Below are 27,193 nucleotides of genomic sequence, written 5' to 3'. Positions count from 1 at the left end.
TAACAAATAATTACCATCAGAAGTAGCTATTGGATTTCATCCTCTCACTCTGTTACCTGTAAATATAGCCAGCAATATATATATTAATACAACTATATATATATTAAACATAATCATCAGTATATTATTATATATAAATTAAACATAAGCATGCAGAAATCATAGATGCAAAAGAAAATAAAAATAAAACAGATGAAGAAAATTAAATGAAATTAAGTAATTAAATTATATTGATAATAATGAAATTAAAATGAAAAAAAAATAATTAAAGAAAAATGAAGTGAAAATAGAGAAAACCTGTAAAGAGAGAGAATGGGAGGAAATTGGGGGAAATGGAGGTTTGGTGAGTTAGGGTTTTAAATCTGTAAATTTGAATTTATTGTGAATCCCCGCCAAATTATTATTATATTATATATTTAGGAAAATAAATAAATAATAATTTATGAAAGAAATAAAAACGGTAGATCTTTATGGTGACGTGGAGGAATGTGATTTGGTGGTGGAGTGAAGACGTGTACGTGAGTTATTGGGAATCCAAAGTTGTATTTATATTCTGTCCCCTTGCTGGGGCCTATCTTCAGGCCGTAATTTGCGCTTTACCTTTTTTTTTAATAATTAATATTAATATATATAAAATATTTAAAAATGGTTCATTTTTTGTTTATAATAAACTGTTAGAAAATATTAAATGAGTGTGACTTATTCATTTTTAATTTTTGTTAATATACATTATATTTGACATTTTTTGATAAGTCAAAGGTATCAAAATTAAATAAGCATGGGAGGCCCGGAGTGGGTGCAAGCAAGACATCCGTCTGAGACACAATTTTAAAGGGCACAAAAGTTTTAGAAGTTTTATATGATATTATATATGTAAAAATATTAGGTAAAATAAAACAACTATTAGAGTAAAACAAATAAACAATATATATAAAGGTATAATATTATAATGTCTATCATTTTGTTAATATTATAATGTCTCAATTATATAAAAAAAAATTTGCTTATATAGTTGAATTCCTTAGAATTAGGGCATTTTTTTTTTCGGCTCGGACTGGTCACTTGATTTCTCAGGTCCGCCACTGTAAATAAGTGAACATGGATTATATGAAAAACCGCTTAAAAGGTTTGAAGATAGTACGGGTATTAAATAAAAATGTTATATTTAGTAGTTGGAATTTAATAATACAATATTATTTAACCTAATTGTATCCACTTACATATGGCCAAATGATAATAGTACTTCATTCGACTTATTGTGGGGAAATGTCAATTAATTTAAAAGAAAACAAGAGTCAAGAGTCATTTATCGTTGTAGTAAAATCCTCATTTCAAAAGGAAAAAAGTTATTATCAAATTAAAACGATAGTCGAATTATGGAAGAAAACATAATTTATGGGGTATTTATAATATAAACAAAGTATATATTTGTAGGGTAATAGTTTTTTTCGTCACATAATTTTTTCAAACACTTATTTACAACTAAGATAAAGTTCGATTATTTTTGGGAATATATGTCTTCAGATTGAATAACATTTTGCTCATATCTTGATTTAATACTAATCTTAAATTTCAAGTCTCTCTAAACACCAATTTAATTAGTTAACCATGGTTCCTAATTAAGTTATGAGTTGTAAATCTCCAAGATCGGATGTATATCTTCATTAATGATCACGGGTGGTAAAACAGAAAGCTTAATGACTAAACACATGCAAAGTTTATAATTAAAAAGAAAATGGATAAAGATTTAAGAAACTATAGATATACATTGAATCCTATGCATTTCTTTTATAAAAAGTTCCTAATATTTTAAGAGAAGGAAGCATTTATATTCTTTAATGACATCGAGACGAATCAATCCCTACGAAAATGTTTAGTAGATATATATATTGTGAAGGTACTTTATGCAGTTAATATATTACCTTGAGATGGGAGTTTTACAAATGTCAAAACGAATTTACAGCAAAGCGACAATTATGGTTCTCGTAACTGACGTTTCAAATAAACTTGAGTACGTGGATCAAGTCGTCGGTAAGAACAAGTACAAGTGATGAGTTAAAAATATGATTAAGGTTATGTAATAATTATATCTATCTTTTTTGTCAAAATAGATATATAGCATATTGAAAAGATAAGGTAAATTTTACATAAGACGTTGTACGTCATCATTAACCTAACAAATCCAAAAACGTATTCTATACGGAATAGAATGATCATGCGACATTTCTCCATCTATTACGTAGCATCACTGAAAGTGTAATTATAAATCCTTAATAAGGCGAACAAATATAAATGATTAATTAAATGCAATGAAGGTACGGTAATTTTTTTTTAACAACATTTTAATATAACTATACTTTTAATTACATGTATGCCTGAATGAAACCAAGACTTCTGTAATATTGGTATTACTTATATTGATTATACCAATATCGAAACATTAAGTATGAAACCGAATACGGTTTCAAAACTTCACACTTATAAATATCGATAAATTTGGTTGTTTTGGGGTATGTCCTTTATTTTGTTTTGTTGCCTCGCGAATGGTTTAGTCATGGTTTATCTTGGTGCCTTTTTATAGTTTGTTTTGTTTCATTAGGCTAGTAGTGTTTGTTTTTATGCAATACTATTTGTCCATATACATTGTCAATTTTCATGCATGTCCAACATTGGTAACGCATCCATTTGATGTCGTTTTTAGTTCTTACTATACACGGAGTATATTCAATCTTGTTATTAATTATTACTGTTATTATACTCTTACCTTACCTTTTTTTTAAAAAAAATGTTCAAATGGAGCTAATGCCTCAGAGTTGACTTAAGATTAAAACATTGTTTAGGAGAAAAGTGGAGAAAGGGTTTGGCAATTAAGCAAAGGTCAAGTTTAATGAAATCTAGCAAGAGATTAAAGATTATATATAGCGAATCCCATAATGAATGCTAGAACGGTTTCATAATTCGGATTAACTGTATACATATCCAATCTATTTAGTATTTGAGTTTATTCGGATTAGGCTATTTGAGTTTGGTTTGGGCATTGGGTGAAAAAAAAAAAAAAGGAATTGGTTTAATGTCCAATTTTGAGTTTATAAATTTTCACTTGGGCTCCAGTCAAACCCGAAAAAACATTTATTACTTTTTAAAAAAACTTAATATATACACTTGAACTAATAACTTGTTAACTAATCAAATTATTCAATTTTATTAAATTAATCTTATAAATTGACTATCACTTAGATTAACTTTAATTTAAAAATTCTAATAATTAGTATCCAAATATATTATTATATTAGTACTTATATTAAATTGTAAAAAAATCTTATTAATTTACACTTTTTTGTTTTCGTTCATAATAATATCATAACTTGCTTCAAAAAAATTGTATAATAAATGAATTATTATAGCATGTGTCTTGTGGAATGACTACAGTAAACAATTTCATCAATATGTCGCAGCTAGGGCGGAGGTACGTGAAGACGATGGAGGGTGCTGGCCCTCTAACCTTCTTAGTAATTAATATATATGTACTGTTCTGTATTACAAATACACGAACTTTTTATAGTTAAATTGGTTTTTGCTTGTTTTATAATCACCCTTCTAGCAACTTGCATAGGTTCGAACCCCACCAGTCCACCAACTACTCTTTTAGTTTTTACTTTTGGCAATTAATATTTTACCATCTCTCGATTTTTTACTTTTGAACTAACGTTTTACCATCCTTACTTTTTTACTTTTGGCAGACTAATATTTTTAAAACTATTGTTAGTTGTTCCCTTTTAGTGTATAAGTAAATTATCTTTAACTTGTGTTTTATAACTAATTAAAGATAAGAATGTTTTAACGAAACTATATTAAACGAGCAGTCAATATACATGTCGAGTTATTTAGGCCCTCCCAAATATCAAGCTCGTGTTCCGCCACGGGTCCCAACTAATAATGACAGTGATAAACTTATGATTATTGTACTACAAATTGCAAAGCATAACACTTAGAACCGTATATCTTCAAAATATTATAAGCTTTTATGAATCAAATGTATGAAATTCTAATATTGATAATATCGTAAACTCGTGAACACGGGTCTAAAATCTAGTTTATAACATAATACCTAATTCAAGTCACCTAAATACAACTTTAATTATCTTAATAACCTATTCTAAGCAAGGTTGCAAAACTCGGCCGATACAACCAAAAAAATGGAGCCAGGATCGGGATCGGCACTTCTACGATACGATTCAAGCTGGATCGGAGTAGAAACTTGGACAATGCCGGTCAACAGAAATCAACAGCAGAAACTGCTCGGATTTGTGGTCGGAGATGTAAAAATCTGGTCATAATGGTGAGAAAAAACATTTAGGATATGAAGAAGTAAAAGAAAAGAGGTTCTTACTTGTGATTTGAGGTTAGGCGTGTAAGCGTGTTGAAAGAAGAAGTAAAAGAGTGGTGGATATTAGAGGCTCCCAAATGGTTTGTCCCTCTGCTCGTCCGCCCTCCAGGGCGAGTCCACACCGTTGGGTGGGACTCGTTCCCCTCTCGTCAGCCTCAGTCGTCCAGTGGACTAGTCCCTGCAGGGACGAATGGTTGCTGCGTTTTTTTGTTTTTTTTTTTTTGAATTCCAACGGCTACTAGGAGTTTGTCTAGTTGGCAAAACAGGTCCCTCATCAGTCTTTTTTTTTTTTTTTATCAAAAGTGGTTCCTAGAAGTGTCACTTTTAGTCCTTAACGGCTATTTTTTGTAATAATCAAACACATTTCATTATCAAAACACATTTTATTATCAAAACACATAACACATTACATGACTAAAACACGAAATACATAATAACGTTTCGATTACTCGTCATCATCTTTGACTGACATTTTTCCCAAGCCACGATTAGCATATTCGTTCAGCCACCACTTGTCGTATTGGGGGCATTTGACTTCCCACGTTGATTTGTCTTCTCCGCAGTTGTCGTGGTATGATTCGGCCCAAGTGTATTGCTCACCCAACGTGTGACCGGCCTTAAAAACATCATCGACCACCCTCATGACCTTCTTGCTCTCATCCTATAGAACAATGAATATGTCGCTTCGTGTTTGGAGACCTTGCGGCCCGGTGCTTGTAATGCCTCAACATGCTGCTCGCATTGTCGCCTTTTCTCTCGTATGTAACCGATGACCCCGGACATCTCAGTTTGGAGGAGGGTGTCCTCTTTGATATCAGTCATGATTCTTGTTTTCATCTCATTCTCGGTTAGACGAGGTCGGTGAACATTCTTTTTTGATGATGATGACGCCATTTACTTAGAAAGAGTGAGTGGGTTTGTAGAAGAATGAAACTTAATTGTGCTATGGCTTGGTATTTATAGAATCACAATCCAACTAGCAGTCCAAGGACTAGAAGTGTAAATATTTTTGAAATTTTGGCCGTTTGAGGGACTAGAAGCATCAATATTTTGAATTCGAACTTTGGAAGGACTAGAAGCGTAAATGATTTGAATTCGAATGTTGGGGAGGCGTCATTTAGTTTGCCTATAAGTACTGGCCTATTTGAGCAAACATTTCTGATAAAATCACAAACATCTAAAGGGCTTCTTCATCAAGACCCCCTAACCGAAAACCACCAATGACTGTCGATCAAGTGGATGACAGTATCATGGTTGATATACTCGACCACGAAATGTTCAGAGATGAGCTTGTTGCAATTGGTGAAAAACTAAATGGGAAGAAGCAATGGTGTAAAGAACAAATTGATTATATACAAACTGGGTATTGTACCGATCTTGAGTGTCAATACTTTACGTATTTGCAGAGGAAGATCAACAAGATACAAGTTGGTGTGCAACAACTAGCTTGTGCAGTCATCACCTTGAACCATTTCATCATAAGAGCCAAAGTAGTTTATGCGATGAAGAAATAAATTGTGTAAAATGTTTTATGCGTGTTTTTGTTTTATTTTAAAATAAATTGTGCAATGTTTCAATTACTGTAATGTTTATTTTATAAATAAATTGTGTAATGTTATTTATTTTTAATGTAATGTTTTTATTTTTAATGAAATGTTTTTTATTTGGGTATGTTTTAGTTTGTCATAAATTTTAGAGGGTTAAAAGTGTAAAGTTTGGATAAATGGGTAGAATTAAATAATTTGTAGGTCCAAGACTAGTCTTTGGTGGATGAGTCCATTGGGTGCGTTTTGAGGGGATTAGTCCTTGGAGTGTTTTTTGCTGATGTGGCGCTGACAAATACTAGTCTTTAGTGGATTAATGTCAATCCTTATTTACTACTACATCTTTTTTGGGATGTATAGCTCAGTTGGTAGAGCATTGGGCTTTTAACCTAATGGTCACAGGTTCAAGTTTACGATTGGGAGCCTCTTAATGGTAGGGTTTCTTTTATGTGCATCAAAGACCGTAGTATTAATTTAGAATGGTAATTGTTTGTTGGGCCCAATAACAACTTTGTTCATTATTCCGTAATTTCTAGCCCAAATTGAACTATAGTTATAATTTTATGTTTTATTTAGATTTTATATATCTGAAGTTTATTTAGTTTTGTGTTTTTTTTTTGTTGAAAAATAATATAAAGTTACAAAATCATGATTTTTATGCCAAAAATTTGTTATGTGTTTCCATGTTTATGTTTATATTTCATTTTTATATATATAATTTCATAAATTAATACTTTTATATGCAGAAAACCCAATCCGATTTTTTCCCGATCTGATCCGAGTCTTCAAAAAATCCTGACTCCCCATCTCTCCGATCTGATCACGAGTCCTGAGTTTTCCAACCTTGATTCTAAGTACACGTACATTTTTTTATTCCATTGATTAATTCAAAATCCAATCATATAACCCGAACTTGTTATTGGGCTGTTTGAATTGGGTACTCCTTAATTCATTGGATTCGTAGTTAGTCAATGACCAAAAAACCCAATCCACAAAACTTCATTAATCCAGAACCAGATTAAAAGTCTAAATGAACATGCAATAAAATATTATATACTAGATTAAACTCGCACGTTGTGTGAGACTAACTGATAACATAAATAAAAAAATATAATTACAGATAGTTAAATTATTATTCATAATATTAAAATATGTCTGATTACGACTGATTCAAATAATAAAATTATAGTTTATGAATATATGATATACGTCAAATATGTTTATTTTTTTTTGAACGGCAAATATAATACACTACTAAATTACACAATTGTCAAGGATTGAACCTTGGTCTATACTCCAAGAGGCAAGACTCTCTACCACCCCACCTAAATGGTAATAACTACGTCAAATATGTAGTATAACTACATCAACAAACAAATTACAAACAAAACTATACAAACTCCATACAAACAAAACTATACAAACTATACATCAATAAAAGATTTCTGAAGTATTTTTGAGACATAAACATGATCTCCATATACACTTGGCTCCACCATTCGGCTAAACTCTATATTCGTACTTTCAAAAGGCAATGTTAATCCCATTTGTTTCACAACGTTTCCAACATCAAATTCATTTGTTATCTTGAACTTGGGTATCAATAGCTTTTCCATATAATGTGGTTCAAGGTAAAACCATGTACAAAATAAAGCAGGATTAGAATGAAAAACTTGTAGGAGTTCCTGCAATCCATCTTTCCTATAGGGGAGAAACATATACATGGAGAATCTGTTCATTGATCGGCCTTCACCTTCGTATGGAATTTGGAGGATCTTGTAACCTTCAAAAGAACCATAGTAGAATTCCTTTGAGCTAGTCATAAAGGGGACCAAAACATTATTATAACTATGTAGAAAACGGCTGATCAGACCACATTCCTTTAAAATACAAAGCATTCACAAGCGTAATCACCTGGTCACCTTTCAAAGCTTCCCGGTTAATGATCCTGGGGATCAAACCTCTAGTTTTCTCGTCTACCCAAGAATTTATTTTGCTAACGGCCTTCATACAAAATAATAAATTAATATTATTATAACAAAACATAACTTAGGTTTGTATATATAGAAATTAAGAAAGCTATGAATGAACTTAAAGCATAGTACCTCCTCTTTAAAGTCCATAAATTCAACTTCTGTTTTGTAAACGCTTTTCAGAACCTCTTTGTAAGAAGATTGAAATCGATTGGTCACTTTATTGTTTACCCATAAACCATTTGCTAAACAGATCGATCTCAGGACCTTTTCCAGCGCCACGACTTTGGTCTGATAAAAGCCGTGCAAGAAGTTTGACACTTGGTGACTCGGAAAGAAATTGGTCAATAGATTCATGTCCAAGGAATTCCAACAATTGTTCTAAAGTTTTGCCTTCGGCTCCAGCCGCAAGCATTCCCAACAACATCTCGAGTGATATTGGCGAACAAACGAAGTTTCCATCCTTGAAGCCATTCTGGGCATCATTAAGTAAAATTCTTGTGGCAACCTGTTTTTAATATTCTAAGGCCTGGTAAGTATAAACTAACGTATGACAAAGAATAATATATAAGAAAAAAAAAGGCATAAAAAAATAAATAGAATTCGATTACGTACGGTGCTGATTTTGGGTGTCGAACTTGCAGGAAGACTACTCATCTTCTTTTGTTTCTTACGGCTGCGACGTTCTTAGGGGAAGAATTTATGTGCCAATATTTTTCCAAATAAAAGTACCTTAAGGTTAATATCCCTATCTCTATCTCTATATCTCTATATATCTTTTATTATTGCTTTAATAACTTATAGACCAGTCACAACTTTCGTAATGTTGACTTTTGTTTTCAATTTTGACTTTAATTTACACTTTTTTGTTTTCCATCACAAATTTACACTTTTTACCAAATAATTTTAATATAATAAACAAATATAATAGTAGCTAATATATATCTGATAGAATAATTGCTAATATATATCCAATAAAATAATAACTAATATATATCCAATTTACATTTTTTACCCTATAATTTTAATATAATAACTAATACATATCCGATAGAATAATAGCTAATATTTATCCAATAAAATAATAACTAATATATATCCAATAATATGTTCTATCATATATATATATATAATTAAAAATAAATTAAATTTAATGTAAATATATTAAGATTTTAATAGTAATTGTACTATTTTAATTTTAATATATATTCGTATCCACTTATATCTTCAACTTTGAACTTATAAGCTTTTATGAGTTACATGTATAATGTATTAATATATAATATTAATAATGACATAAGTCTCGTGTCCAATGTTGGACACGGGTCTAAAATCTAGTATCTATATAATTATTAAAACAGTAGTTAACCAAACGATTTTAAAACATCTTTAACTTAAAACTAGCTTATAATATTTTGCCACATAGGATTTATCCTACGTGGCATCTTCATAATATTTTGACAATATTTATAAATTTTATATATTTATATATATTCAAAAAAATTTAAATAAAAATATATATGAAATATATATAGAATCATATCGTATAAAATAATATATAGATTACCAAATCTTATAAAAAAATCTTTCCAATCCCCGTATGTGAATAAAAGTCCATATATATATATGGCTATAAATATAAATAATGCAAATTATTAATTAATATTATAAAAATAAAAACTTCTTAGCTCCTTTACCAACCCTTGCTACAAGAAATCCCAACACCCCACCTCAAAAGTCTTTCAACTTTCAATACAAAAACTTTGATATTTTCATGTTAATTAGTATAACCGAAGCTTTGCAAGGAATTAATCGCAATCCTTATTCAAAGTAGGTTAATTTATTATCTTTTAAACAAAACAATGCACGAGTTAAACTCTTTAGATGAGATCAATCGTTAATTCTTGAACATGATTTCATATTATTCTCTTTGGATAACGATATTTACTTTTGTTCGTGATGCATGTTTTATAATAATTGTCAACTATCGATTTTCATTGTTTGATGATTCTTTCATCTATGCCCATCTTAATGCATTTTAATTATTACTCCATTATTATTATTATATTGATAGTGTTTCATTTATGTCAATGTATTGCTCTTTTTTAAAGAATAAAGTGTTAGGGTTTCTTATTTCAAGATATTTTTCATAAGAAGAAAGTTGGACGTTCAACAATTTGCGTTTGAATCGAAATTAACTTTACAATATTTGAACTTTAGATTTTTTTTCATTTGTTTTAGCTATTCATTATGTATCTAATATAATATGTTCTTCGTCCATTCATCCAAGCATTTTTTCTTTTTATGGACCTGACTACCGAAAATGACTTAATTATTAGATTAAAATTGCATAATATTTCAATATTTTGGTATTTAAATGTAGCTTATTGTAAATTTATTAATGTCAATATTAAAAGTTTTGAAAAGTCAATATAACTACCGCACATCGTACTGGTAAAAAACCTAGTGTATATATATATATAATGGTGAATTGTTTATAATTATATTTATGCGAGATTTTTTAGACAAGATATATATGTAGATTTTTATTTCCATATACGGAGTATTATTGACTGTCAATATATCTAAGTATCTCCCAATAAAAGAGAATCTTAAAATCATTTCTTTTAAGTAAAACAAACAAAAACTTTAAGTTTTTTTAATCTTTTAATTACATCAATGCATTACCACGAATGATATACTACTAAATTTGAAACATTTTAGGCGATTTTCTCTAAAGTAAATATCTTTTGCAATGCACATAAATATATACTAATTCAGAAGAAGATTGTAATCCACATATTAAGTACTGATACATTAACTCGCCATAATCATATGGCAATTTGAGGATAAAACTACCACATGGATAGTTACCTACTTGGTAGTATATGAACAATAATATAAACCAATAATATAGTTAGTAAAAAAAATGAATTTTGCTGTTCGAAAAAAAATTAAAATGAATTAAGATGAGCATAAACAGAAGAATCCTCAAACACTACAATTAATTAGTTAGTAATTATTAATGATGGGTTAGTATGGTGGTTTGGAGTTCCCTGATGATTTATAGGTCCCAGGTTTAAATCCCCGTTCAACCAACTTTGAGATATATGTAGTCTTCTTATGAATGCTTGACTTGAGATAAATGTTCATTTATACATCCTAAATTTAAGTTGAATCCACCAATCCTAGCTATGTACCACATGATGCTAATTACATGATTTTTATACGGAGTATACTTTTTACTGCTCTTTTATTGTGCTAATTACATGATGTGAAGCTTATTGGTGTTCAAATTAACATATCAGTTTATTCTCTAATTTTATCAGCTATACTTCCTACATTAGAAGGAAGCTCTGCTCAAGACACTGAATATCACGGTAGTAGCTCATAACCTTTCAATAAAACAACAATGATTTTTAATTTACAGCGTGTCAGCGTGGATGTATTTGATATGCTACTTGTAATTATTTTGACAATTTTACAATTGGAATAAAAGAGCCAGTGGGGTGATGATTTTCTTTCACATTTAATGTGCTGATGCTGTGTGCTTGTACAAGAACTACGAGAAGTTGAAATGCAAGGAATGAAGAAATTCATGTTATGTCATCGCATAAAGTTGTTCCTAATTTAATATGGCACAGACCATAAGCTAGACTCTGTGATCCAATTTATTTGACAGAGAAGACGCTTGTTACATGCTATAATTCGCTAACATCTCTTGTTGAAACTTTTGGAATTCTGTTTAGGCTTAAGAAAAAGAGAAGAAGATACATAGGCTATAAATTATGAAACACACATTGAAATTGTTCCTTGAATTATACTAGTACACACAATCTACGTACATTAAGCGAAACCAAGTTTGGAAATTACATGAACTATGAATTGAGCTTATACTTGGTTCCAAAAAAAGTAACCTGGCATTATTCAAGTAAGATGGCATTATTTTGCACTAGCAGCAAGATGAAGACAATCTTCACGCAATCTAGTAAGAACGAAAGAAGGCACGTTACACTATCTACTGTTAGAGGTCATATTATCATACAGTCCATTGGCGGAAAAGTCTAGTCTAGACCAACTCAAATGGAGATTGAAAGGTCGAGAGTTTCATTATTAAGCAAAGAAGTGTTGTGAAAGCTCAATTTCTGAGACACTTAAGCATCATTTACAAAAAAAAATTCTTACGAAAACTCTATCATAGAGATTTTAGCCAACAAAAACCTCAACATCATTTTTATTTTTATAAGATATAGGATTCTAAGCCATATGCAGTTCAACTGAACTTGGCCTATCATTAAGGACCGGACCTATAATTTAGCAATCAAAAATTTATAGCTTATAACAGAATCATGACATCAGTGCCATCGGTTTGCAACACGAAAAGTAAGCTAGAAAAAAGAGTAACTCAACACTGATGCTAATTCATTATACCATCTAGACTTGAGATGACAGTTTTCATAGAGCACATCAAAAATAAGTGCAGCAACTTAAAAGGAACAACATAAGCACACAATCAATCATCCATTTCATTTGATCAAATCTCACAAGCCCAAATCACCTCAAAGAAAGCAATAAAGGGCCCAGAGAGACTACCAGAGCAGCACGAGTGCGGTGATGGGGAAGTAAATCACAAAATTCTTCCCCGCTATCAAGTATAAGATTAAGCCAAATTCCACAATGGACAGATAACTTCAAGACATTGGTCCAAAAAAAAAAAGGTAAACTCTTAAATCCAACAAACCCAGACTACTACTGTCATAATGATTCTATCTTTTTGTTGTTTCTTTTATTATTAATCAAAGTCTTTTCCTCTTTTTGTTTCTTTTTTGGTTTTTTCATTTTTTTTGGTTTTCAAGTTTTTTAAATTTTTTTTGTCTGTCCATGTGCCTCTCAAAACATCATTTCCATGGGAATCGAAGATAGCCCATATCATCATCATCGAGGTCCACTCTTCTCAAAACATGAGTTTTAGTTAATAACTCTGCTATAATAGCTTCAAGCCACTGTTGCATTTTCAAAACCAGCTTACTGATTACTGACACGACCAGTCACCTCACCTCCAGCTTGTGTGAATTCCTCAGAACTTGACCTGCTAGAAAAATGTTCAGTAGAAACCTGATTTGATGAAGTTGGTTCCTGCAGTGCTAAACCCTGAAACTGGGGCACCAAGCCCTCATGATTAGCAGCATGTGGGCTTGATGGATTTGAGAACTGAGCAGCTGCAGGAATTATCCATTTCATCCAATCATTTCGCCGCCGTATCTTGTCACCCTACAAGGTAAAGTATTTATGAATCACAAAACAAATCAGAAAGTTCAAACAACATCTTAAGGGACAGCAACATCCTATGAGAGAGAGAGAGAGAGAGGGGGGGGGGGGGGGGGGAGTTTAAAAGACAGCAGAATTTATTATATGAGTATAACAGCTCAAGTGGAAGACTTGTTTCCCATAAAAAGAGAAACCAGTTAAAACAATTGACGAAACATTCAATGAAATTGATATGCAAACAATAACTCATACCTGCACTTCCACAACAGTCGAAGTTCGCATAGCATCTAATATTAGCTGCACATTATCCGTCAAATATGAGACCTGTAACAAAAAAAACATCTAGTCATCTTCAGAGAAACAAAGCGGACCTGTTCTATGTTTAAACAAAACCTCAAGAAGTATTAACACAATGAACTTTAGGACAAGAACGGGGACCTAGAATAGGCTTCTAGACCAAACTTTAAAAACTAACATTAAGAACTCTCTATAAATGCATCAATTCAACTAGCCAGAATTCCTAAAAAGAAGTGGGTAAAAAATTTGGAGACTTTGGCAAATGGCTACAAGTAGAAGTCCATATACAATAAGCTAGAAATCGTTGATAATTGACACAAATGTCTTATAGACAACAATAAGACATTCACTTGTGGACATTTTTTGAGCTTTAGAGAAAGGCATCTGCCTGTAATTCCAAGTACGGCACATTGTACAGAAAACAAGGCATCCAATCGGCATAAATGCAATGTCAAGCCACCTAGTAGATCAAAAGGTCAAAAAAACTCGATATCTATTTTGGATTTGGCCATTTTGATATTTCCACTGTGTGGTTCCGAACACATGGTGTGGAAATCTCAAGCATAGTTCTGGACTTTCTGGTTCCCATTAACTAGAATTGTGAAAATGATTATAGGAGGAGACCCCATAAGCAACAGAGTACAAACAAACAATTATTTGTGCTAACCCGAACAGGCTACCCCAGCCATGATTCAAGTCATTACAAGATGTTTTGGCACTTGAACCTTCGCAGCTGCCCTGATGAAATACCTCTCGGTTCAAACAAAATTTCAAATCTGCACAGGCGCTAAAAAGAATAGACTTTAAAGCTTAAGTGAACATAGGCAGGCATGTTACACACATCATTATAGGGATAGATCAGATGCTAAAACCTAATCAATAAACCAATATACTGACTAACACTAGGCTTTATGAAAAATAAAAATAGGAGTACTTCCAGTCATTTTCTGTCGTCACTATTTACATGCCAATTTTCTGAAAGAGTAAACACATTTTATTATATTGATAGGTAAAACTATGCAGTCAAATGTCAGTCATTTGTCCTTGTTCATCACGCCACATAAGCATTAAAATAGATACTGTATCAAAAAGAAGCAAGTAGAAGGTACAACCACCTGATGGGATAGATATTAATAAGAAAAAAAAAACAAAACAAAACTGCAATGAAGAATCAAGAATATACTATATAGTTACAATCCAATTTTAAAACTGCTGTGCTTAAAGAACAGCAAGATAATGAAAAGCTTTATGAAAACAATTTATATTTGCAGAGCCAAATGAGATGCTATTTTAAAAAATTATAAATGTATATTAATACAAACCAGGAATTAAATCAAATTTGCTCAAACTCCAAGGTTGGAAAATTAGTTATGTTCCACTTATTTGCCTTGGTGGTTTCATTAGTTTGGACACCATTCGGGTTTTAAATAAGTCAGACAGTTCAAGCTCAAAAATCCGTGTACGGATTAGCCGATTAGGTATAAATATAACAACACAAGTTGACCACCCATACACTGACGATTGTGCAAAGATGCAGAAATGTCTAATATAGTGAAAAATGCAGGAGTGTGGCAACCAAACTAGAAGGAAACTAGACGAAAGCATTAACTAGTAACTGAAAAGACTCACTTTTTTAAAGCCTGCTATTAAGCTAACGGAAACCCAGCCTTGTTCATCCATGTTTTGCCGCAAGTATGTATCTCTGACCAAGTTCTCATTACTGCAATAGAACACTATTAAATAAAAATTTTGCACCACCATAAATAAGAAGTTTTTAAAAAATATCGAACAATCAACTCCTGTTTTATACTTAGAAAAAATGTACCTGAAATAGTAATCAATTTGGGTCACTATGTTAGCATACAATTGGGGATCAACAGCAAAGTACATTGCAGGCGGTAAAGGTGGAGCAAATGGCATAGCCCTTACAGAATCTGGAGGAGGAGCGGGCATATAAAAAAGAGGAGATGCCATATCTGGAAAGATAAAAAAAAATTAATTATAAAGCAGAACCACAAAAGTTTATAGCAGAACTATTTGATTATAGAAAACCTAACCAGGGTACATCATGTTGTTGCCAAAAGATTGCACTGGCACAGGCATTGGTGGAGGAATAAAAGAGGCAGGAGTATGTAAAGAAGGTCGCATATAACCCCTGCCAAAACCTCTCTGAGATTGCATGTGTGTATCTCTGTTATTAAAGCTTCTATTCTGTTGATTCCATTCCTGATTCCCGCGATCCTGGTCTCGCTTCCCTCCATAGTTGTTATGATAAGATCCATCTCCTCGTGGATGCTGCCCGCCATTCCCCCTTCTATGTGGACCTCGTTGATGATGGTGATCATTACCACTGTGAGATTGTGATCCAAAACCTCCTCTTTGCGACTCCTTATGCGTATGATCCTTTGGAGAAGGATGCTCAGCAGCACTTCCCAGCTTTCCGGATGAATTATGTGGAGCTTCCACTACCGAACCCTGACTCGATGGTGGTGGCTGAGAAACCACCCCATTAGCTGATGCATTTGCATTAGAATTCCCACCACCCCGCTTAGACCTTCGTGGCGATCCCACATGGTTTGGAGTTAAAGCAGAACTCACATTATTGGCAGTAGCCTGTTTGTGAGACGGAGACGAACTTCCTGTCACCTACAACATAACAAACATATACACACACCCAAAAAGTGCATACAGATCAACATATTTAACATAACGACAAACAAACCCGATAGCAACTATCCATTAAGTTCTTTCAACAGGGCACAAAACATTGTCTATCTATCAACAACATTTAAAAATCCTAAACTTATATAAATCTTGTATAAATTCGGCAACTTTCTACTTCCAAATAGTCCTTTTTCACTTACTAAGCATTACTATCCTAAAACTTTTCTTATTCAAACATCGATCTAGATACAACAATAAGCTAATCACGCATATAAAAAAGCTTAAAAATTTGCCAATTAAGTTTACTACCTGTAATGCAGGTGTCGATAAACCCTCCGAAAGCGTTTTTAACGACTCCGATGAAGACGACTTAACCGCGGCTTTAGTCGACTCACCAAGCGCAGGCCAAGCCGTGCCCATAACCGGACTAACAACCTCCACAACTCCATTCGACGGCCTATTCCAAACCGGTTTTTTCGACACATTATCCGAACCATCACCGGAATCCTCCGGCGAACTCACCGTCTCCGGCGCCACCTTTACTGGCGACCAATCAGCCGCAACAACATTACTCACATACGACGGCGATGCCGGCGCCGCAACCGGAATCACCGCCGGAGCAACTACTTCCGGCTCGCCGCTACCTCCACGGACAATCTGACTCCACGGCGATGTAACCACCGGTCGTTGTGAATTAGGGCTGTGAATCGCTCCGTCACCAGATTGAACGTTTGTAGCAGCCATAGGGTTTTTATTTTATTTATTATTATTAAATACAATATACTTATATCGATATAATTAGATATATATATATATATATTGTATAATATTGTATATTCTATATAAATATAGATATATTAAAAATATATAATTAATTAAAATTTAAATATAGAGAAAAACCTAACGATCAAAATTGGGGGAAATCTAGATGATTTTAACGGAGAATGCTATGTTGAAGCTATGATAGGATTATTAGGGTTTCAAGGATATAATTTTAGTTTGTTTTTTTTTTCCAAATATTTGTGTTTTTTATGGATTTTAGAAACGGATCACGAAAAAGATCCGATCGGGTTTTTTTTTTCTCTCACACACAGACACACAACAACAACAGCATGGAGGCTGAAGTTTAGACGCAGCACAGAGAGAGAAAAAAATATATATATATATAAAAGAGAGAGAGAAAACACACAAAAACAATATATTTGTAAAAATTGTAACGGAGCTGTGTCTATATCTATCTCTATATTGTATTGGAATGGAATTTGGATGCTTTTGGGGTAAAAAGTTGTGTAATTGACGGTTTTACCCTTTTTATGGTGGAGGTTTTTTTTTTTTTTTACTTGGAGAGTCAAGGTTGGGATGTTGTTTTGAGGGTAATGTTTTTGTTTGGATTATGTTTGGATGAATTTTAGGAATATGGAAAGTGTTGGTTTAAAGTGTCCTTGTTGTTTTGAGGTGTGGCTGATTTAGTCCTTGTATTTGATGACGTCGTTAGATTTGGATGTTGAGGAAAACAATGACTTGTACTTGAATATATATCTCACTCTCAAAGATACAATAGTAGATGACTTGAACATGCATTCCCTAAACACAATTTATGACGAAATTATATACTTTGAGGCTAACTTCAAGCTCTCTATTACACAGATAGTCGATGGCAAAAATCACGTTTGAGGAAAGTATGTTGTAGACAGTTCTATCTCTACTCAAAGGTAAAATAGGTACTTATAGAGAAGGACTTCCAACATAAAGCTTTTCACTCACTTTATGTTTTAAGTTATTTTACATGTGTTGATGTAATGCATGATTATGTATGGATAAAACACATAAAAGTGATAGATGTATGTATCTACACCCATTTGAATTAGCTATCATATATTTGCATACTAGATTTAGACTTCGCGTAAAATGAAGATCTGTTGAATAAATTTGTTTTCAATATGTTTGATAATCAAGGTGAAATAATTAACATTTTGATTAAAATGTATCATTTTTTTTAACCGGATATGTTCTTTTTATCTGGACCGACAACTACTATATTTCATTGGAAAACTTCAATATTCAAATTAGTTTTATTTCTCTTCTTTTAGGTTTTTTCTCTTTTAGACAAATATACCTATAACATATATAATATATATACACAGACAGATATTACTATAACTAAAAAACCAAAAGAAAAGAAGAAGGAAATTCTCATAAAGTAGTTAGTAGATCATGATGTCGGCATGACATTTGAAAAGTATTATTGGTCAATCTATATTCTGACACATCTTTTCTTATGAAATTGGGATTCTTTCTTTAGTAGTATACTAAGATAATAAGATAAGATAAAAAAAAAAGAGATAATTTGAACAATATTTATAAATCTGGTTAATGAACAACTTATTGAATGTTTGCCAACTTAATGTGTCATATTCCGATATATGTACAGGGGTTTGGTATTGTAAAATAAGTATTAAAGTAAAACAAATATGACAAGATTTTGACCCTTAGATCATGGTCTAATTGATGCACGGAGATTCACGAGACAAATGATGCATGATGATTTTCATGATGCATGATAATTTTCATGATGCGTGATGATTTTCAGTAAAGAAATCTTATTGTTTTATTTGTTTTACTTTAATATTTGTTTTATTTTACCTAAAACCTATATATACATACTTTAGTGAACTGAGAGTAAATTCTTTGGTATTAGGCAATATCCCCACATTTGAAGTAATATGGTTGAAAGTTATCCAAATGTTGGTACTCAGGGTGTTATCGGATCAACTATAAGTAATGGGAAGTGTTGAAGCCAAATCAAAGCAAAGCAGAGCAAAATGAAACGAAAGATAAAGATTTGGCTCTGCAAATTTGGATACCTCTTCGAGAACTCTAAACCCTTCAAAGTTCTCCCATAGTTGGCCCAAAATTTCAATAGTTTCTGTCCAAACGTTCTAATGCTCGAACTTATACTTTCCACCCTCGAAATTTGCGGACGTGCACCCTAAAGGCAAATAAATTAAGGGATCGTTTGGTTCCTAAAATACACGACAATTTGATGGAATGAAATTTATAAAGATGACAAGGAAGAAAATTTGAGTGCTTATGGTGACGATTTAATTTAAGAAGCACACACTACATATAATAAACACAAGCTAGTAAATTATCTATTTTATTTTTTACCTTTAACCTAAACAAATTCATTAATTTATCTCGCAAGAAGCTAGAAAATTTACAAGTTTACGATACATAAAGCATATTAGTTATTTTTTTTTTCAAAAGAAAAGATAGAGTTAGTCAACGAGAAGATTTTTCAAAGAACCACAGCAGTCGGTAAATATTTTTTTAGAAGACTAGATGTAAAACACCAAAACTGTTCCTATTATATGTACATGATTGGTGGAGACAGTCAAATCCATTAAAAATCGTCAAGAAACACAAAGAAATATTGATAATTTTAGACACTACTGTGAAATAACTTAGAAAGCCACCCAACAACAACATCCATATCAAATGGAGACTGCGTTCACACTATATTTATGACTTTAGACCTTTAGTGTATGTAGTTATAGTTAAGCATCAAAAAGCTCTTTAAAAAACATAAAGACACTTTTCTCGATCGGCAAAGATAAAGCAAATACATCAACCTTGTTGTCCTCGCATATATTTGGATTATACATATAAAAGATCAAAGACGAATGCATCTTCTCTAGCAAAACTTCTTCGTTCCGCTTTGCAGTCAAAGAAACCGATTTATATGGCTCTCAAATAGATCATCAATATTTGAATAGTCAAAATGATGTAATTTTTCAGTTTTTAACTTTCTATGTATATTATCAGCACTCTCTGTTTGTATCACTAGCCTCTTAGCTCGTTAGTTTTAATTTTATATATATTAATAAAAGTCACGAGTCCTTGAGCATTAGCTCAATTGTTGATATACCATCCTCTTATCCATGAGGTCTTGAGTTCAAGCTTTTAAAGGGTGTTTGGTAGGAGGGAATCGTAGAGAATGAAAATGTAATAGAGAATGAAAATAGTGAGAAAGCGAATGAGTATTTAGAAAGAGAATGAATTCTATTATTTGGTACCCACAGAGAATGAATATATATAAAAAATAAAATTTTAAATAATAATACATTTATTACATATAACATCTTCAAAATAAATTTTTATTTTTTTTCTTTTCCATTCTCACCCATTCTCTACAATTTGTAGAGAATGGAGAGAATGAAATTAATTCCCCTTTCTCCTTTCTCATTCCCTTTCTTCGTCGCAAACAAACAAAGGAAGTCTTTCTCATTCCCTTTCTCTCATTTACATTCTATCATACCAAACACCCCCTAAGAGGACATAAAGAAGTCCCTTTATGAGGGTTTGGCTTGGGTATTCTCATGTTCAAGTCTGAGAGGGCAGAGTTTACTCCTATTGATTGTCGTGCCTTCGGGTGGATTAGTAGGGGGTTTTCCCCTCATCGGGTATTTGAAATAGTCATTTCTACTTCGAGGAACTCTCTAGCGCGGACCCGGTTAAGACAACGTATGCTAGACCTTCCGCTGTCTATTCGCGACACGAAGTTTGCAGCGAAATTCACCTTTAAAAAAAATAATAATAAATAAATAAATAAATAAAAGTCACGAATGTTATGATATAAAATAAAAAGACTTAACTTTAGCATTAAATATCAATCAAAGATAGCTGATATATTGTGAGTGTTGTACGATATACATGTATTGTAACATGCAACACGTGAAGTAATTTGTGGGGTACTGTTTAGAGCATCTACAATTTAAGAAGTTCAATGGCACATTGGCACTCCTAGTTTTCATGGACCATCTTTTATATATTAACATCTCAAATCCTAGCTATATATCCTATGAACCATTTATATATCATATATATGGGTTCTCCTAACAATTAATCCTCATGTTGTCATGTGATACTTTTTAAAAAATTAGTTTATCTAGCTATGTGCATGACCTATTTTCTTTCTCTCTTTAAAGTTTACACACAAACTTTTTTTATTATTATTAGCTTTTAAACTTGACCAAATTATAGGGAAATTCATAGTAAAGTCGTCACATCAAGGTCATGACACTATACACTTGACTTATAAACCTTCATTGAAGGTGCTTATATGTGTCTCGAATGACAAACCCTCTAAGAACATAATCACATCACTCTATACAAAAATAGAAAAGATCGGTTATGATTTACCTTCATTTCATTGAGAAAAATTGCAGTAATGTCCTTTGGAGTTTTGGGAGCTTCAACCTCCATCATCTTATTTGGTAAAAAGGGATCTATAAAGTCATGCACAAATTATTATACATGTGAAAGGACAATGGCAGTCATGGACAATGGCAGTCATCTGGAATATTAAAACCTGTCATCAATGTGGTTATAAATATATAGCTTACTTTTTTTGGAATGGCCAAAAAAAAAAAAAGTAATTAGTGGCACACAAAAAATATATGAAGAAAAACTTATATGTCAATTCATCAACCCCAAAATATTGTTTTGGGAACTTTACATATTGTGTAATCCAAACGAAATCTTTTCTACTATCGGGTAATATTGTCAACATCTCAACTTGCTCATATCTTGCACATAGTGCTATCGGATAGGATTGTCTACACCCTACTTCCCTTGCACATAGTGCTATCGGATAGGATTGTCTACACCCCACTTCCCTCATACCTTACACATAGCGAGATTGGGTATCGTTTTTAATTTGGGGTGAAAATTGCACATGGAAAAGGTTCTTTTAAGCATTGGTTCTACTTCATTAATACCACTAGTTGGGGCAATAACACCATAAATAATAAGACCAAGAATCAAGAGCTTTGACTGAAGTAAAAAGAACACAAAGGTCTCATACACAAAGCCACAAAGGAATCAAGTAGCTTCTCATACACAGGAATATATATATCTATATATACATCATCTCCAATAACAAAGTCTACAAATTTGGTGCAAAAACAGATCGTATTATAAGGAAATCATGAGTGATATGTATCCCATTCAAATTTAGGTTTAGAAAAGACCTCATAATCGATAGGCCCATCTACAACATTCTCAACAGTTTGTATGCTTTGCAATAAAGCTGGCTGAAACCCATCATTCTCAGAAGGTAAAAGCTTATGTATCACTAAAACAGCAAGAGTGAATATAGCTTGCAACTTTGTGGAATCCCCTCTAACCGAAAAGAATAAAATCATCGAAACGAGAAACAAATCAACACATATCCGCATGATAAACAATACTGTATCCATTAACCTTCCATCATTTCCAGCAGGAAATCCCCGAACTCTGTAGACAAATAAGAAGTTGTACTTGTCAACCACGTACCTGTAGCCGAAATAGATTGCACCCACAGGGACAATAAGCGGAGAAAACGAAGAGTAAATCAAAGTCAGCGCAAAAATGGTTAGATTGAAAGCGTAATATTGTGCAAAATCAAATGTCTGTTTGGGCACGGGTGAGGTTCTGCTTATGGGATATTCAGAAAGATCTTGTTCATGTATATCATGTACGTCAACTGCATTATTTGAAGAGATAAGTGGTCTTTCAAGGCCCTCGGTATCTTGGTTTTCTTCAAGAGCATACTCCTCACTTTGTTCTGGCACAAGTTGCAGCATATCGTTCTTTCTAAACTTCTGCAGCTTTTTCTTAATCCATGGTATGGGTGCTAAAAGATCAAAAGAAATCCCCAAGAATGTACTTGTGATGAGAAATGCCACCGAAGAAAGGCAGGATCTTGACAAGACAGAAGCGCTCATGTATTGCTCGATTCTTTTACAATCTTCACCATCCAAATAACACCTACCCATCTTTAAAATTGCACTTTCTAGAGATGATTCTACGAGTGCTCTCAAAAGAATGAGGTTTACCAGAAAAAAGCAAACCATCTTTAAAAGTGCAGCCCGTTGTTCACTAGAAACAGTAAGATGGCGTTCAAATTTGGAAAGATATGAAAGGGCAGAAGGAACGACTATATACATACTCACGAAAATAAGAACATTTGGCAAAAACTGAAATATGATAGTCGCTAGCCAGCTTGAGCTTTGAAGCCAAGTTAACCATAATTGAGCATTATCCATTGCTTCTGCATTTATTATCCTTCCGGCACTCTTGAGAGCACTGATTACAGCAAGAGGAGAGCTACAAAAAAGAAGCAGTAACAACAAGCACGTGTTCACACAAATTCTCCGAATCCTCAAAGACAGTTTCGACGACCCCAAATGGTTCCAATAGATATCAGTTGCTAAAGGTGCCCGTTCAACCTTCCAATGATTCCTCTGCAGTTGCAACTCCATGACAGAAAAAAACTTTCCCACCCGTCGCTTCTTCTCATTACGAAAATCTTGAACAGCCTTATTTGCAGTATAAACATCTTTAAACACAACAAACGCAACCCCAGCACCTTTTGCTCTGCCATCTTTATAACCCGCCATTTCACTCTCCAAATCTGCTCTACGTTCTTGCAACTTTCTCAATCTCTCATCATCCGAAAACCCAAGTTCATCACAACCCCGTCTCCATAAATCCTTCACCCCTTGCCATAAAGCATCAAACTTTCCCCTCGTCCCATCATTAAAATCGCCCAAGATCCCATAACTAACATCCTCATACGACAAACCTTGTGTTTCCATCTTACTAACCAACTTTGCAACATCTTCTCTAACTTTAACCAAATCTGTAACTAAATCATCCAACGCACACAAATCCATCGGGACAATTACCTTATAAACCTTCCCCGGATACTTATGTTGAAAATACTCAACCAACGAATCCCTTTCACTCCCTATACTTTTCGGTATCCCTTGTATCATTAACGTAAATATAGCAGACGAATTAGCACTAGTAGGATCACTCGGGTTTCCATACCCATCTCTAAACCTAGTAATCCTCAACCGTCCCTCGACCTCATTAATTCCAAAATGTACTAAAACAACAACAAACACAACAAAAACAAAATGCACCCAAAGTAAACCCGACCCTTTACCGATATGACTAATAGTAGTCATTGAAAACTGATCAACCATAGATACATTTCCTGCATATATATTCAAAGGAAGCAAAACAATAATCGAAACAACCGCAATACAAACAATCAACAAAAAACTACCTCCTTCAATCAACAAAAACTGTGCAGCATCTGCACCACAATGTCTGGCAATCTCACGGCCAGTAGCGTGCCAGACTGCAAGCAGCTTAGAAACAATGGCAGTGGGACCGGGCATACGTCGGTGATCGCTACGAAGCTTAACGAACAAGAAAACAAGAATGCAGGTGATTGTACCAACAGCAGAGATGTTAAGGAGGTATTGGATGTTGCCATACCATGTTGGTTCGAGGTTGTCGTCGGCGGAGGGTGACGGTGGTGAAGCGGTGGTTTGATTGGCGGTGAAAGGTGATTGTGGGGCAAGATTCATGATTATGAGAAATTGAAGGTCATAAAGGTGATGAAAATTGGGGGTTTTTGGATTTTTGACGTGGGGTTTGATTAGTTGGATTGGGGTTGAAAGGAATTCGATTGGAATTGGGAATTGGGGATTGTAGAATTAGGGTTTTGAGTGAAAAATTTGATTTATTTTGTAGTTGGATTTATGTTGGAAGAGGTAACTTGGTTTCAGAGAATTGAGATAGCGGAGCAAGCAGACCGATGATGGAATATTTGAATATTAAAATTAAAAAAATGATTAATATAATAGTAAATAATAATGGAAAGAAAAGTATTTAATCGTATATTCTTTTGAATTGATATATGTTTTTCGTTTAAACGAAACTAGTTTAATTGGGAGATGCATTTTTGGTTTTTCACCACAGGTTTTAGGTTCGACTCTTATAAGTGACAAGTTTATGAGTTTTTTTTTTTAAATCACCTGTAACAGCTTATGGTTACATCTCGTATTCTAGAATACGTGCAGGACTTCACAATTATATAGTGAGATGTTCCTTGATGTCGAATACCGAGTAACTGTTATATATATACTATTTAAATAAGCAAACTGGCTATTTTTTTATTAAACTTTTCTACCTTTAAAAAGTCAAAACTACCCCTTTTTGTTTTTATTTTTACTTTACTATTTAGATAAAGTGCCAATAATGCCCTTGAAAGATTATAAATCAAACCCTAACAAAAAAATTGGTTCACTCACCCTCGATCTAAACCCCCTCCCTCTCTCTTTTGCTCTGACGATTCCTACCCCCTTGCCTACTCCATCTCCAACCCTATCACCAGCACCACCATCGGTCACTTTTGCCCCTTTTTACATGTGACCCCTCCACAACCATTTGTGCCGCCGCCACTTTTCATATTCTTAAGTCTTCACTTATTTTTGATTCAATTGCATCTGTTTCTTTCATATATGCCGGTCTGACTTATGAAAGTGATTAAAATTCGACCACTCAATTCTTTCATTTTGTTTCCATGCAATAATTACGGCATGTATTATTATTCTTATTATTATTGTTGTATCTTAGATTTTTATCATTAATTCCACACAATAAATCTGTTCATTTTATAAATATAAAGAGAAAATTTCTCGGATCGTCCCTGTGGTTTACCCTAAACATCACGTTTCGTCCTTTAGTTTTCAAAATGACACTGCTAATCCTTTATAGGTGGATAAGGTTCTGATTCAGTCCTTTAAGTTAACGTCCGTTTATTGGCCTCCGTTTTCTCCTTCACGTGCTTCCCACGTGAGAGTATTTACGTCTTTTTCATTCCTAAAGGACTAAACTTGATATTATTCCTTTTACTCCTTCCTTCCACCCTCTTGTTCATATCATCTATATCTTATCTTCTCTACATATTCTCCTTCCACCTTCTTGTTCATTTCATTTCCTAGTTGTTTGCTGGAAGATTAGGAACCAAGCAGTCAAGTAAAAACCTCAAAATTTCCATCCTCACCATCATTTCTTTGTTCTGGGCCAGCCCATCCCACAAAAAGCCACCCACCATTTGTGTTGTGCATGTTTGTGTGGGGATGATATAATAAGAAAGCAGCACAACAACAGTAACATTGGGACTTGGGAGACATTCATACTACTTCAAATTTTGGTTTCATAAAATCCTTTTTCCATTCATCCATTCCTACCAATTTTGTAACCGCAAGCAGTGGTTACCAACACTAAGAAAAAAATGATTCATTGAGTGATTGAAGCCACTGTGAATGAAAAGGAATCGGAAAAATTAACCTTTCGGGTACTGAAAATTCCGGCCAAAAACCTACCTTTTTTTCTTTTTCCAGTCATCTACACCGTCGGGTTGTCTCCATTTTTGGTGGGGGTGATCAGATTTAGATCCCCAACAACATATACGTGCCGCGTCGGTTGTCTCCATTTTTCCGACGTTCTTTTCGGCCTATTAACCGCTGTCGCATCTCCATCAACACAATATAGCTATCATCACCATTGCTCACACCCAGTCACGGTATCTTTGATCTATACATGGGTATTTGACACCGTTTTTCGATTGACGTTTGGATCTAAACCCCATTCGAACATTATATCTCCGATCTATATATATAAAATAGATGTTTTCTATAAGATTAGTCGTTATATATATATATATATATATAATTTTTCGATGCCGGCCTTGTTTGTCGGATTTAGTTGGTGGGTTTTGTTAAGATCCGATGGCAGTCGATGGTGGTGGTGAGGGTATTGTGCATCCATCAAGATAGACGGGGTGGTGAGGGTAGCCGGAGCTGGAAGGTGGTGGTGGTGGTATTGTCGAATCTTAATAGTGATGGGCTGGTGACGGGGGTGTCGAATCTTGATAGTGTCGAAAATCATAAGTTTTTGTTAGATCTGAAAATTTGTTTGTGTATCTATATATATATATATAGATATGTGTATGTAATGTATAGATATGTATAGATGGTGTTTATGTTTATATGAACATGAAGGTGAAAGGTAGAAGAAGAAAAGAATTTCTAGAAAATTATCAAATTTGGTCCTTTAGCGGTATGAAAAGGCGAAAATACCCTCACGTGAGATGCACGTGAGGGAGAAAACAGAGTCAAGTAAACGGACGTTAACTTAAAGGACTGAATCAGAACCTT

General features: G+C 33.3%; 3 protein-coding genes across 3 annotated transcripts; all 3 read right to left on the bottom strand.

Annotated features, from left to right (window-relative positions):
- Positions 1 to 7,355: 7,355 nt before the first annotated feature.
- On the bottom strand, positions 7,356 to 8,331 carry LOC122604641 (serpin-Z10-like). The gene is made up of 4 exons (XM_043777515.1): positions 8,136 to 8,331; positions 8,037 to 8,092; positions 7,805 to 7,935; positions 7,356 to 7,746 (listed from the first exon to the last, which is right to left on the bottom strand). The coding sequence occupies exons 1-4, from the start codon at positions 8,329 to 8,331 to the stop codon at positions 7,356 to 7,358; spliced, it is 774 nt and encodes a 257-aa protein (XP_043633450.1).
- Positions 8,332 to 12,408: 4,077 nt separating this feature from the next.
- On the bottom strand, positions 12,409 to 16,930 carry LOC122603199 (la-related protein 1C). The gene is made up of 6 exons (XM_043775841.1): positions 16,443 to 16,930; positions 15,527 to 16,115; positions 15,295 to 15,445; positions 15,099 to 15,189; positions 13,425 to 13,496; positions 12,409 to 13,175 (listed from the first exon to the last, which is right to left on the bottom strand). Exons 1-6 carry the CDS (start codon positions 16,875 to 16,877, stop codon positions 12,930 to 12,932), a joined length of 1,584 nt encoding a protein of 527 aa, XP_043631776.1. The 5' UTR covers positions 16,878 to 16,930; the 3' UTR covers positions 12,409 to 12,929.
- A 5,039-nt stretch (positions 16,931 to 21,969) lies between these two features.
- On the bottom strand, positions 21,970 to 24,778 carry LOC122606335 (CSC1-like protein At4g35870). The gene has a single exon (XM_043779287.1). It carries the CDS (start codon positions 24,554 to 24,556, stop codon positions 22,121 to 22,123), a length of 2,436 nt encoding a protein of 811 aa, XP_043635222.1. The 5' UTR covers positions 24,557 to 24,778; the 3' UTR covers positions 21,970 to 22,120.
- Between the last annotated feature and the right edge of the window lie 2,415 nt (positions 24,779 to 27,193).

This window comes from Erigeron canadensis, chromosome 6, assembly GCF_010389155.1.
Source record: "Erigeron canadensis isolate Cc75 chromosome 6, C_canadensis_v1, whole genome shotgun sequence".
Taxonomy (NCBI): Eukaryota; Viridiplantae; Streptophyta; class Magnoliopsida; order Asterales; family Asteraceae; genus Erigeron; species Erigeron canadensis.
Note: the sequence above shows the minus strand (reverse complement) of the source record. Positions and strands in the feature narration are given on the sequence as shown.

Bases quoted from the DNA above. Each gene is read 5' to 3' on its own strand.
- LOC122604641 (XM_043777515.1), bottom strand. From the start codon at position 8,331: ATGTTGTTGGGAATGCTTGCGGCTGGAGCCGAAGGCAAAACTTTAGAA. The intron at 8,093-8,135 runs GTAAACAATAAA...CTTCTTACAAAG, and splicing joins GTTTAGCAAATGGTTTATGG to AGGTTCTGAAAAGCGTTTAC. The intron at 7,936-8,036 runs GTACTATGCTTT...TTTTGTATGAAG, and splicing joins TTATGGACTTTAAAGAGGAG to GCCGTTAGCAAAATAAATTC.
- LOC122603199 (XM_043775841.1), bottom strand. From the start codon at position 16,877: ATGGCTGCTACAAACGTTCAATCTGGTGACGGAGCGATTCACAGCCCT. The intron at 15,446-15,526 runs GTTAGGTTTTCT...TTATCTTTCCAG, and splicing joins CAACAACATGATGTACCCTG to ATATGGCATCTCCTCTTTTT. The intron at 13,176-13,424 runs GTATGAGTTATT...TTTACCTTGTAG, and splicing joins CGACTGTTGTGGAAGTGCAG to GGTGACAAGATACGGCGGCG.
- LOC122606335 (XM_043779287.1), bottom strand. From the start codon at position 24,556: ATGAATCTTGCCCCACAATCACCTTTCACCGCCAATCAAACCACCGCT.